This window comes from Lissotriton vulgaris, chromosome 9, assembly GCF_964263255.1.
Source record: "Lissotriton vulgaris chromosome 9, aLisVul1.2, whole genome shotgun sequence".
Lineage (NCBI taxonomy): Eukaryota > Metazoa > Chordata > Amphibia > Caudata > Salamandridae > Lissotriton > Lissotriton vulgaris.
The window spans coordinates 500,280,066-500,293,979 of record NC_141697.1 but is presented as its reverse complement, the minus strand read 5'-3'; the positions used below and the strand labels follow the sequence as shown (position 1 = coordinate 500,293,979).

Genomic DNA, 13,914 nt, shown 5'->3' with positions numbered 1-13,914 from the left:
CAAACGTCAAGCCTTTATCCGTCCCAAGTAACACAATTCCTGGGAGCGAAATTGGACACTCTTCAAGACAAGGCATTCTTGTCCGCAGAAAGGATTTCTCGCCTTCTCTCTCTGGCATCAGAACTTCTAAAAAGAAAGTCTGCTTCAAATGAGAATGATCAAATCTTTTCTGGGGATTTTATCGTCAGCAATCCTGCTAGTGCAGTGCCTCAGGCGAGGTTAAGGATGAGGCCACTTCAAGAGGAGCTGGACCACCAGTGGCTCCAAATCTCGGGGTCATTCAAAGACCTAGTTCAAGTGACTCCTGTCATGAAAGAAACGCTTTCTTGGTGGAGAAGTTCCACGAATATCTCCGTAGGGCTCACTTTTCAACCTACACTTAGATTATATCACCACAGATGCTTCCCTAGAAGGTTGGGGGGCCCACCTTCAAGACCTCAGTATAAGGGGAAAGTGGTCTTCATCAATGGCAAAGACGCACATCAATTTTCTGGAACTTCGGGCAATTGCACTAGCCCTGCAATCTTTTCTTCCCAGACTGCAAGGATCTACAGTTCTCATCAGAACCGACAACACCACTTGTATGCATTACCTGAAAAAGCCGGGTGGTACGAGGTCTCACATTCTGTCTCAAGAGGCTCAGAACATATGGAAGTGGCTTCTCTTGCACAAAATAACAATCAAGGTGGGACATCTACCAGGAGCACAGAACACCTGGGCAGACTGTCTCAGCAGAACAACGAAATCTTGCCACGAATGGGAACGGGATCAATCAATGCTGGACAACATCTTTCAGAAGTGGGGCAAACCGAAGCTGGATCTCTTTGCCACCAGGAGCAACAGGAAGTGCCTTTTCTGCGCAAGCTGGGAACCGGAGAAGGGTTTTTGGGGAAACGCATTCATGATGAGGTGGACGGGAATCTTTGCTTACGCATTCCCTCCCTTTCCTCTAATCCCGAGAGTTTTGCACAAAATGTAGAAGGAACCATGTTGCATGATTCTGATTGCACCGAAATGGCAGCGTCAACACTGGTTCACGGAACTTCTCCTTCTCTCCAAGTGCAGCTCAATCTGCTATCAATGATCGTGGGGCAGATTCTCCACCCTTGCCCAGCTCAACTGCAACTCCATTCTTGGTTCCTGGACTCCCAGATTTCCAGGACATAGAGATTCCTCAGGAATGCAGAGACATTCTAAACAGAGCAAGAGCCCCTTCCACATTGCGGACCTATGCCCTGAAATGGAAGAGATTCTGTCATTGGTGCTCTAATAATTGTCTACATACGTTGGAATGTTCCCCTGATAAGGTGCTACCTTACCTGTTGTCACTCTCTAAGTCTGGTCTAAGGTTCCCCTTGGTTAAATTGTATTTAGCTGCTATTTCTGCATACAGAAGGTCTTCAGGGATGGGGTCACTTTGTTCAAATCGTCTCATTAAGCAGTTCCTGAAGGGGCTTTTCTGGACTTTCCCACCTGTAAAGGTTCCACCTCCAGAATGGAAGCTAAATGTGGTCCTACAGCAGCTCATGAAACATCCATTTGAACCCATTCATAAAGCTGATAATAAATTTCTCTCATGGAAAACAGTGTTGCTGTTGGCACTCACCTCTTCTCGAAGAGTCAGTGAGTTACAGGCGTTCACTATACGGCAACCATATTTGAAATTCACTAATGATTACGTCCTTTTGCGAACTAATCCAACATTCATTCCTAATGTTCCAACTTCATTTCATCTCAATGAACCTGTCGTATTGCGGACTTTCTTCCCGAATTTGTCTTCTGCGGCGGAGAAGTCATTGCATACTTTGGATGTCAAGAGATGCCTAAAATTTTACATATCTCGGACTGTGTCCTACAGGAAATCTGAACAGTTATTTCTCTTGCATGGGGGACCCAAAAAAGGATCAGCTATCTCAAAAGCTACCATCTCAAAGTGGATTGCATCTGCTATTCAATTTTGTCATTGCAAAGCAGGTCATCTACTATCAAGAAAACCGAAAGCTCATTCTACCAGTGCAATGTCTTCTTCTACGTCGTTGTTTGCTGGTGTGAAGAGCGTACACACTTTCACCAGGCATTATTGCTTGGATCTGACAACAGAAGCTGAATGGGCAGTTGGACAAGCAGTACAACGAAACCTTTTTAGATAAGGTAAGCCTGATGGCAAGAATGGATTGTAACTGATGTTGTAAAGTGTTATGTTTTATATGACCATTATTCTGTATGAGTATGGCTTGCTCTTTCCTTCAAGATAAACATGTTTGTGAATTTTGCATTGGTCTTGGCATGGTATCTCTTACACCTCTTATGATACCCACCGTCCACTATGCATATAAGTATTATTTACTGCTAGCTACTCTGATTCTAAGCATGTGAATCTATGAAAGATACCTCAATACTGGATAAGTAAACGAGTTACTTACCTGTAACTTCAGTTATCCAGTATTGGTATCTTTCATAGGTTCACATGCGACCCACCCTCCTCCCCGGAGAGGCTTACCTTATCATGATGGGATACTATATCACTTGTGCTACGAAAATCTGAGGGTTTGCCTCTCTGTGGGGATGGTTCTAGAGGGTGCTGCTGCCTGATTCGCTGGTTTCCAAAGTTTGGTTATTTTTACAAAAAGGCTGAGATAGGCTAATGTATTGACTTTTCTATATACAGTAGCCTATGGTATAATGTTATTATGACTATAATGTATATGTTTTATTGTACCGCAAGACTCCCACCTTGTCGGCGGGGATGATTCTAAGCATGTGAATCTATGAAAGATACCAATACTGGATAACTGAAGTTACAGGTAAGTAACTAGTTTTCTTTTTATTAGATGCAGGAGAATAACCAATTTGCCCCACCCAATGCCTTTTCAACTTAAGTGATTCTGCATCAGTACAATGAGTTTCTTGGAGAAAAGAAACCTGAGAGTCAAGCTTGGATAAATGATACAGTACCTTTTGTCTTTTGACGGGGTTTCCAAGACCACGAACGTTCCACGTGACAAACTTACACATAATGGAGGGTATGATACATGTGGAGTTGATACACAGCAGGAGTAAGGCTGCAAAAAATAAAACAGCACACATGAGATGCATACGAAGAGAACATTGCAAAAAAACACACAGAACCAATATACACAAACATCAAGTTGAGTATAGTAAACAAATGAAGAAAAATTGACGAGAAGATATGAAAAGATGTAAAGAACACACAGTTACCAAAAGATAGGACTAAAAATGGAATCAGTAGATAAAGGGAAAGAAGAGGAAGGAAGAAAGAAAAGAAAGGAAATAGAAGAAAGAAATAAGAAAACAGATCAAGGAAAATCATCCAGATCTGTAAAAAGAAAAGAAGTCGGAAGAAGAGAAGCATAGTGACGCCAGAGGTCACGCAACTCCAAAGAAAAATACAACAAAGAAGAAAAAAGAACAACCTCATGAATAAACAGAAAACAAACACTCTGAGAGCATTGAATAGAATCTGAATAATGAATTCAAGATATGCATGAATTCAAAGCAACATTTCTTAGGAAAGAGAAAAGTCAACTATTAGTAACCATTCCTGTTGATGAAAAATCATGAAGAAAAAGTTTGTTTTTCCGGATCATCAAACGATCGTGACCGACCATTAGGAGTAATCTTGCAGAGACACGCATGGAGGATACCATATTGGATGTTGAGATGTCTCATCTGAGGACGTAGTGCAAGAAATTATTTGTGACGTGCGTTTGTTGCATTGGAGATATCTTGAGAGATGAAGAGATTATGGCCAGACCAAATAAGACGACGTTTAAGTCTTACAGCCTTCAGAACTTGCATCAATTCAGTAAATTCAAGAAAAAACATGATTCCACGTGGTTTAGTAGCGTTAGGGTGTAGACGACCTAGATGATTTGCCCTTTGTATGTTGAGAGGTTCTTTGAAATTTGAATTCCAAGGAGTTCTGGGAGGAATTTTTGTAAGAATGCTACCAAGTTCGAACCTTCAATGTTTTCCGGCAAACCGTAAAGACGTAGGTTATTTCTACGATTTCGATTTTCACGGTCCTCAGTATGGATCTTTAGCTTGTGAATTTCCTGTTCTAAGAGGGGAATCTTAGTAGCTACATCCTGTATATCATTAACACGTTGTTCCAATTTCATCACCTTGCCTTCCATAACAATCCATCTCTCCTCAATCTGTTTGTTTTTCGTTTGTCATAATCATAAAGGGCTGGAGGCCACGGACTTCATCTAATATAGTCTAAAACAGGGTTCCGAGACGAATGGATAGGAGAAGGCGGGTCATTTTTATGTCTCTTCGGTTTTGTACCAGAAACAGAGGATCTAGCAGAGTGAGTATCATTAGCCATATTGAAAGGATAATCACAAAGTAATTTGCAAACTACTGTTGAAAAGTTCCTCAGAAAAAAGAAAAAGAAAGGCTGTCACTGGTGAAAGAGGAGGCTGCTTATTTTCTCTATATATTGATCACAATATGAAAAGGACTACATGTAACAATTTATACCGAATCAGTAAAGAACCATTGCTGCTAATTAATTGGAGTAGATGAGTGAATTTGCCAAGAAGTCACGTCCTTCCATATTACATGCTCTTCCTGTGACACAACTTGCATAAACTATACACACAAGTATAGCTATTTATGACCTTGCCGATGACCAATTCGAAGTAACTTGTATTGGCTTCTCCTAAACGGAGGCCAGCCATTGGAGGAGAGGGGCGTCACTCCAATGAAGCCCTGTCTATTCCGGATTCGGGGGCTTGTTTTTTTGCGTTTTTGACTGTGACGTCATCCGTCACTCAGAACCCCAAAAATACGTCCCCGAATCCGAAATTTTCAGATGTTTGCGGCTGCCATTTTGCTGCTCGTTAAGATGAGGTTGCCCGCTCCCGCTGTCCTCGTACCCGCCCCCTCCTGCTGTTCGTGTCTTTGTTCCCGCCCCCCTCCCGCTGTCCGTGTCTTTGCTCCCGCCCCCCTCCTGCTGTCCGTGTCCTCGTTCCCATTGTGTCCTCCCGGAGGTTTTAGGTCACCGAGGCCCCAGGCTCCCTGCCGGTGAGGATCGGGAGTGCCGGTGTTTCGCCCCACCTTTAGTGCTGACCGGCGATCCCCGCGACTGCACCCACCGATGCCGGACTGCCGCCTTTGCCCTGGATTGCATGGGAGGCATCGCGATGCAGAAACTGCTTCGGGGAGTCCCCGAGTTGGAGTGGAGGAGCTCCGGTGACTGGTGCCTGGGGATTGCGGGAACGTACTGTGCCCTGTGACTGGAGAGGCGGTGAGTTTACCCTGCAATGGCCCCCAGCAGCCCCCCTGTCCCTGCGACCCGGCTGCTTTGTGGTGGGGTGCCGGTAGAGACTACCATGGGGTGGGGCGGGAGCAGTGTTGCGTTTGCACAGCTCCTCAAACCCCTAACACAGCTCAGAAGCACTTTCGGGCGACATCCGCAGGACGCCAATCAGTTCGTTAAGTGCCACATTTAGAGCGTGGGTTCCTAGAGAGGAATGTGAGGAAAGGGCTTTGGGTTGATGTGCGACGTCCAAAGGGGTGCCCCTAAAGTGTTGGGGCACACTTATTGCTTCGCTTATGAGTGGAGTAGAACAAAGAGGAATGAGACATTTGCATTTTGTACGCAGTGTGCATGCCTCATGTCCAACAGTTCAACCCGGTATGCTACAACCAGCATGGGCTAGTAAGAGGCCCAAGCTGCAAGCCACAGAGCAAGTGGTTCATAAGGAGGTGAACGAGCACCATGATGGCCCCTGGGGCGACTGCCGACAGTTGCCCTTCTATCGAGCCATGACGTTTGCAAGCCAAGCCTTTCTTAGGTCCCATCTTTGAATTCCACATCTGAAAACACTGGATTCCAAATTTTGAAACAACTGGCACTGGGTCTCAAATAAGCACATTCCTGGCACTGCATAACAATCTGGTACTGGATCCCAAATTAGGACGTATGTGCCCCTTTGTTCCAAATTAGCAATTGTTTTGAACAGGCTCTTAAATTCACAAATTCCTGGCACTGGATTCTAAATTAGCATAAACCCTGCCCTAGGCTGCAAAATAACAAATGACGGACACTGGATTGCAAATCTGTAAACATGGATTCCAAATTATAAATCGCTGGGCACTGTACACCAAATTTAGTTAATAGAGGGGAAGGGGGTGTTAGTACATTTTGCAAATTTGATAGTGAAACATTTGGCATCTGCAAAAAAATATAGCCACCAATACATATTTTAAAAGAAAAGAAGTTGCTCCTGTGTTCTTATGAGACCTTTGAAAAACATCACAACATCAGATACACTTAAAGAGAAGAGGCCAAGATCGTAATCAGACTATTGAAGGAGCTCAAACTGCAAGCAGGTGGAAAGACAAGAAAAAACAAGCAGTTACAATGCAATGGTCTCGGCATTATTAAAGGTGGAGCTATCGGCATTGCTCATGACTTTTTTTAAAAATAATAAATAAATGGCATTGTCATTTACATTGCCAAGATCTTAATCCTTAAATGACATTGTCATTTACAATGCCAATAGCTTAATCGCTTGCAAATACATGACCTATTGCATTTACACCCACAGAGCCATACACACAGCCACCCACACACATACAGAGCCACCCACAGAGTCATTCACATAGAGCCACCCATACATAGAGCCACCTACACAAAAAGCTAGCCACACAGAGCCACACAGACACAGAGCCACTCACACAGAGCCCCTCTTATGTATTTGGCTCAGTTTCCTCTACCCACTACCACCTTAGTTTCTCACTACTGCTTCTACTTCTGTCCCATGTTTGCTCCTGGTTATGTCATAGAAACATAAGCACGCTATAATGAATGCCCCCCGGGATAGTTTTTAAGTCCTCTGAGTCCCTCAGAATGATGCACAGGATCTTTGGAAAACTTAGTGTGCCAACAACTTTGAAAGGTTGTTTTCGCCCTAAAATCTCAGAAAATATGTGTTTTAAGAGTATTGTGTAAGCCAGGTGGATGGAGAAAGCACGGTTTTAATTTCTTAAGTTTACCTTTAGTGTTCTTAAGGAACAGAAAGGGCTAGTGGGAAACGCCTGAGCAGAACATGCCAATAGATCTTTCAACTTGCATTTTGTGCTGTTATTTTACTCTCCAAATGTAGAATCTCTCTTTCGCTCTCTCTCTTTTCCATGAAGGAAACTTGTATTTTTCTGCTGAATTAAGTATCTGCAGTAGTACAGAACGCCCCAAAACTAATTACCAGTTGTGAATTAGTCTTTTACATTTGAAACCCACTCCAGGATTAGTACTTTGCATACGATTTATTTAGCGCACTAGTATTTGTAAGTCAGTATAAACCTTTCAATTGCAAATTGCTGGTGACAAGCATTTTTCACCTTAACTTAAAAACTGTTATTGTCATTGTAATTTACTTGCAAAGGCAACGTGTTGTCAAATGCTAAACCCATTGACAGCTATCATATGATGACTAATTCGCTCCAAGTACAGTCATAGACAACTGTTCAGTTGTAGCCAAATATCTCAATTTTATCCAAGTTCTCACACACTTCGGCATTCAGTGCTGCAAACATTGAGTCCACTTCGAAGAAAATAATATGAATCCTTCTCAGCATTTTCACAGCGTTATTTTTCCTCCTCCACACAATATGGCATCTTACTTTATTCTCTGTCTCCCACAGTCATCCCTAGACAAGCTAAACTCCCAACCTCTCAAAGAACCGCTATTTTTTCAAGTCTCTTTTAAATCGTATGTAGTCTCAAGTCGTCAAATCATGTATCTCCAGGAATAGTTCTTTACCCTGTTTTACCACTTGTACCACTGGTGTCTTCAATGTTGTTTTATTAAATCACTAATGAATTGTTCACCAACTATTGTTTTGTCTATCTTCATTTTTTTTAACATAATTTTGGTCACAGATGATAATTTCTTTATCAGAAATTTCCATGAATGATAACGCACGAAGTACATGGGAAACCACAGTATGCTTAAACTTACATTACAAAAGAATGTGTTGGAATTCAGAGGGGCATGGAGATAACTTTCTAAGAAATGTGTTGATTATAAAGTCCGACATTATTGCAAGTATTAGTTTACATCGCATCCTCCTTGTAAAGTGTACTAAAATGCACTAAATAGGTCCTTGAAGGGGAAATCCATCCTGGGTCTTTTTAAAATAATCAAAGTGCATACATAGACAACCACACCATGACCACTGACAGTTTTTAAATCATCTGTGATGTTATAAAATGCATTTTGAAAGTTTACCATTCATGAACATACCTTGACTCGTAACCTTGCTTCGTTGGCCACACAGGAATGGGACAGAAATTAAACATTTAAAAATTACATTTTATCAGTTTATTAAGCTGTTTGAATATCCATCCTGGGTTTGGTACCGGATTTCTTTTTGATACAGAAAAAAAAGATTCTCTCTGTAGTTCCTTTCTAATACCAGGCCTAGTCATTTTACAAAAATAAAAGCAAATGTTTGTTGTATGTAGTGGGGCAGAGCTGCTTATTCCGCGTTTTCACTGAGTGAAATGTTTTCAATTTGATTAAAGAGTTACTTGTATGTAAAGTTCAATGACACATTGAAAATCAGATGGCTGTTGGCATAGAGACTAACTTTGTCCCATCATTAGTTGCAACAATCACTAAGTCTACAAAAGTAGTAGTTCGGCAGTGCATTGTACTACAAGAACAAATGATATTCTGGTTCTTTATTTTAATCCCTACAGGTGGCATTAATTCGGGATCGCCTCTGTCAGTTGATCTCTAAATTGCAGTTCGCAGTAACTGTTTTCTTGACATCGTGGACAGAGAAGAAGCAACGGCGTAAATCATCACCCAGTCTTATTACACTCAACATTATCTTCTTCCCCATCGTCTTGACCTTTGTCATTCTATCATCTGCACTGTCTTCACCTTTACTGGCGCTCTTCACTCTTCCAGTGTTCGTGGTTGGGTTTCCGCGACCCATTAAAAGCTGGCCCGGAGCAGTGGGTGCCTCAGCCTGTGTTTGCACAGATACTGTCTACTACAAGCAAATTACTCCAAGTCTAGTTGCTGCTCTACAGTCTGCACTCACAACTGGCTGCCTAGGTATGTAAACATTCTTTTTTTTTTAAATGTAACCCCTAATATTCTAATAATTAATCCAGTGAAGACATTGAATGAATGACTAACCACCCTATTCATAAGTAAGGAATGCACAAGGTGGTGAGTAAGTTGTGACTTTTTTGTTCTCCCAAACACATTGTTTGCAAGAATCGACAATATCGGATTCTGACCACCTGTACTGAGGTCCATTTGTTACTTTTTTGTTAGGTTAAAATATTCAAGGCAGTACTGTAGATGTAAATCCTCTCCCAACCAGGTGAACTTCATAATACCAAATTTGCGTATCACTCCTGAGTTTACTCCTTGCCATTTGTGAAGGAACTTTGAGTCAGACTGCTTCTATAAGTGGTGATTTGCCTTTTTACAGGTCAGTGGTTTGGTCATTTTTTACAACCAACACGAGCAAGCGGTGCTCCACTACGGTATCAATGCTGCATAGTGGCTGCATTGTGGAAGTGTTGCAGAGGGTAATTAGTACCTGCTAAGTTGTGCTCAATCCCACCATTGACAAATACTGCCCTCATTATACACTGTAGTTAACGGTGGTTGGTGGTTCCTGTTGAGCAGAATAGGTTATAGAGTTAGTAGGCTGGGGAATCAAGGAACTAAGGGATGGTTAGAAAGATCCACCACCACAGTGGCTCTCCAGTTGGAGAGAGGAGTTCTTAGAGCTAGTTCATAAGTGACAAGTGGGAGGAGATTACCTGCAGTTTATAAACAATTTAATAGCTTGTTTTTCTTTTTTATATAGAAAGTGAGCTCGGGTGTCACCAAATCTAGAAATGAAAACACCAGAATCTGTATGTGGCATGAAGAGACGTTTGGGTGGTGTATATGAGTACTAATTGGGAGATCATAGGTATCTGGTGAGGGCGTAACTGGGGAGCGTGTTGGTGAGGTGTATCTGAGAAGTGCTTCGGGTCTTTTTGAAGAGTACGTTCAAAATTATATAAAATACCCCATTTTTAGTTGCTAGCCATCATAACTGGTGTCGGTACTCAGAGGTGGGTGATGGGAAGATTGAAAAGGGTAAGAACTGTTAAGTTAGTCACCTGAGTTTGGAGGACCTCAGAATAAATTAGCAGACCCATCAAATGGCAAATGGCCATCAAGCAGTTTAGGACATGGGTTTTGAGGAGATTTAGAAAGACGAGTTGTGTTGTCAGCATAAAGTTAAGTGAAACCTAATGGGGAAATTATTTCAGCTATGAAGACGGTACGTAGGAAAAATTGTTTGTGACCCAGCAGTAAGCTTTGTGTGTGCTAGTCCGCAAGATATGTTGCAGAAGAATGAGAATTGCATTATGAATCGGTATTCCTAGTTTTTCCTTTATCTGAGGAACGTCAATGACTGAAAGAGGAGTTTGGCACTTTGGACAGCAAGTGTTACAAATAATACTGTGGAATAAACTGTTTCTAATGCCAATAGCGTGTACATTAGAATGATTTTAGTGAAAGCACTATTATGATGTGAACATGCAAAAGAGCAGTCTCTTTAAAGTGAAGGGCACAGTGCTGAATGCAAGAGGCTTAAGGAGATTGAGCACCAAATCCTAGCTGCTTGTTCAGCTGAACACAAGACCTTCAATAGTCTTGAAGAGAAAGGGTAATTGAAATATGGGGAGTTTTCTAGTTATTTGTTCATTTTATGTGTTTCAGCTAGAAACAAGCCGCACAAATGTAGTGGATCATTTAAAAATTAAATTTAGAAAGGAATATTGTTAAATAAGAGCTTTTGAAATTATTTCACCTAAGTGTAAGAAAGCCAAATTCTCTTGGATAAAACCATAAAATAATATTTAGTAGCAATTTGATTGTTGAAAGTTAATAGTTGTAGACTTAAGAAGAACCAGGTACAGTGGATTTCCAAGCCAGAAAAATTTACAACTCTACCGCATTGAAGAATGCATCTAAATCTATTTGAAGGTACAACAGCTTTGCCTCACTGTATCGCCTTATATTGACTATGTTTAGGTCTCGGCCGGGCGAAAAGCAGCGCATGCGTTGCTCTGCCATGTAGAGGACTTTTGGAATCAATATGGTTCCAGCGTGCACCCGGGGAGACAAACGAGACAAAAGATATGCACGCGGGGATTAGATGCTTTACTGGCGGCGTGATACACTGAGGACTTTAATTCTCGCTGCCAGTAAAGGCAGTCCCCGCGTGCACATCTTCTGTCCGGCCTGTAAAGCCGTTCACGTCCCATGACGGGCTGCGGTTCTTTGTATCGTGGTAACAAATAGCGTTGCCTAATTTTGACGCTCTTTGTCAAACCCATGATTATTGTATTTTTTTGAAAGGTCAGTTATCCATTTATTGGATATCAGGATCCATCTCTGCTACTCTTTATTGCGTTATTGCGAAGTTACGTGATGATTGTTTTTGTTTCTTTGTGTAACACTGCAGCCTATTTTCGAGTCTTTTTGTGAAATCCAACTTTTAATGTATTTGTTACTTTGTTGGGGGAAGCGCCACACGTCACGGAAACCAATACAGAGCACTGTACTAACGCAGACCTTGGGAAAGCCTCGGCCTGGTCACACGACTATTTAGTGTGCGCATACTGTTAGAGGACAGCTCGCTGGATGTGCTTCTTCCTGTTGGATACTGACGCGTGCGTGTCTGTGAGCATGATGTGAAAACTACCTGGCGCTGCCCTGTCCTGATTGGCAGATACAGCACTGCCCGGGGTGCTAGTGTGCGTGATGAGACAGCTCCCAGAACATGGCCTCAGCACTCACCCTTCTCTTCTCATGGATGAGGATGACTGTGGGTAATGTGTAGTGGTGTTTCTGCTCAAAGTGCTCTTTGTTTATGAGCAAGCGTCGACTCATGGCTTGTTGGGGGACAGTACGTGTGTGTGTTTTCTGTGTGCGTAAATGCGTAAGTACAGGTGCTTGTGTAATTCAAATGTCCTGTATATCGCTGCGTGAATGAGCGATGTGGTGATACAGCTCCACGAATGTGTGTGTGATTTTACTCCCCCCGAAATGCCCAATTCCCTCCTGACCTCTCCAGTTCTCAGGTAATAGTGGGTAGGTGGGGGCCACCTTGTTCCATTTGCAATCGAAATCAACCTGTCTGTCATGGGTGATTGCGTGCAATTGAAAACAGTCTGTCTGTCATTGGGTGATTGCGTATGCGTAAGTGTGTGCATGTGTGTGTGTGTGTGTGTGTGTGTGTGTGTGTGTGTGTGTGTGCATGCATGTATGTGTATTTAGCTGTTTGCAAGTGTAAGTTTTATAATGGTGTGTGCGCCTGCATGATGTGTACATTTGCATATGTGTATGTATATATATATACGTGTGTGTATATGTTCGTTTTATGATCACTTCTACACACACATATATATACTTCTTTGAGGCTGCATTTGATTTGCTGGTTTCGAGGCGTTGTGAGGTCCGGACCGTTGGTTCCTGTACTGTTCTGGAACTTGGACTGATATATATATATATATATATATAAGTCTCCTCCTATACATATATACATACACACATACACACCGCGGCGGTGTCCCATGGCACTAATATCGGCTCCACTTCGTCAATTACCCCCATCCGGGTTAGAAGAAAACAGCACTCACAGGGTTTCAGTTTCAGCAAAGGTTTATTCCAAAAACAAACGCGTTTCGGGACAAAATCCTTTCGTCGGTGTTTACAAGTGAGCGCACAGCGCGGCATCATTATATGAATTCACTAAGGGTCACGAACATAGATATAGGACTGCAACAAACATTTGTATTTGCGCGCCATCTTTAAACATGCATTTCGTATTTAACTAAAACATTTTTTTCACAATGCAATTTCAATTTTGCTTTTCTCACAGCTGATCATGCCGTGTATCGGCAAAAATGTAACTTAAAAAGATGTGCGATCTAATGTTACATCAATCAAAAGAGCCTCTTATGCTAATCACCTGGACATAATTCTCCTGAGAGGCGATGTCATAAACCTTACAACATCGTAATTAATACACTATGATAGTTTAAATATCAATGTACATTTCCGGTTTCTATCTTGCCGTGTATCGGCAATTGCAGCCTTTGATATGGCCGCAGAGATCTCAAAATAATAGGATATGTCCAGACAATTAACCAATGTGAAAAGCTCTAAACAATCTCATAACCCAACGTGAATCATCTCAAATGGTACATCTTAGAATAGCAATCTAATAAACCCTCATATATTGTACGTATTCTTGATAGTACAAGCTAATAAATCAACAAATCATTTCAAAATTCAGCATATTTAAGTTCATGATTTCGGTTTTTTCAGGATTATCCCAAGTGAGAAGACCTCTCCTCCCCCATGTTCAGACCTCCTGGTGCCTTAGTCTCTAAGTCGATTATATATCGAGACTCTAGTCTTCTGAGTGTCTGTAGTTTATTACCACCCCGTGGACTTTCCAGGACACAGTCTAAACAGAAAAATCTCAGGAGGTCCCTATTGCTGTTGTGCTTGATTGCAAAATGTCAGGCTACCGGATAAGAAAAATCCCTATTTGCCTTTGCCTGCATGTGTTCTAGCACCCTCAGTTTTACTGAATTAATGGTGCTGCCAATATATCTCAATTGGCAGGGACACATTAAACTGTAGACAGCATGGTCTGTGTGTCAAGAAATGAATTTGTTTATTTTCTTGCCCCCTTTACAGCCTTTCACATCATATGTCAGGGTTCTTTTACTGGATGCGCAGGCTTTACACTTCCCACAGGGGAAGAAGCCATTAGCATCCTTCAATCCTTCAATGTTCCCTTCTTGATCACGTAGAGATCTCGCCTTTTTAAAAGTTATAA

General features: G+C 41.9%; 1 protein-coding gene across 5 annotated transcripts in view; it reads left to right on the top strand.

The window, feature by feature from the left end:
- The window catches only part of PCNX4 (pecanex 4), a 348,026-nt gene that overhangs the window by 146,927 nt on the left and 187,185 nt on the right, over positions 1-13,914 (top strand). For all 5 annotated transcript variants that reach the window (XR_015299954.1, XM_086937959.1, XM_086937961.1 and 2 more), the window contains one exon: positions 8,738-9,101. Coding sequence is in view for 4 of the 5 variants with exons in the window: in XM_086937959.1 (XP_086794085.1) it covers positions 8,738-9,101 (364 nt within the window). In the remaining variant the exon portion in view is untranslated. The remainder of the gene's footprint in view (positions 1-8,737; positions 9,102-13,914) is intronic.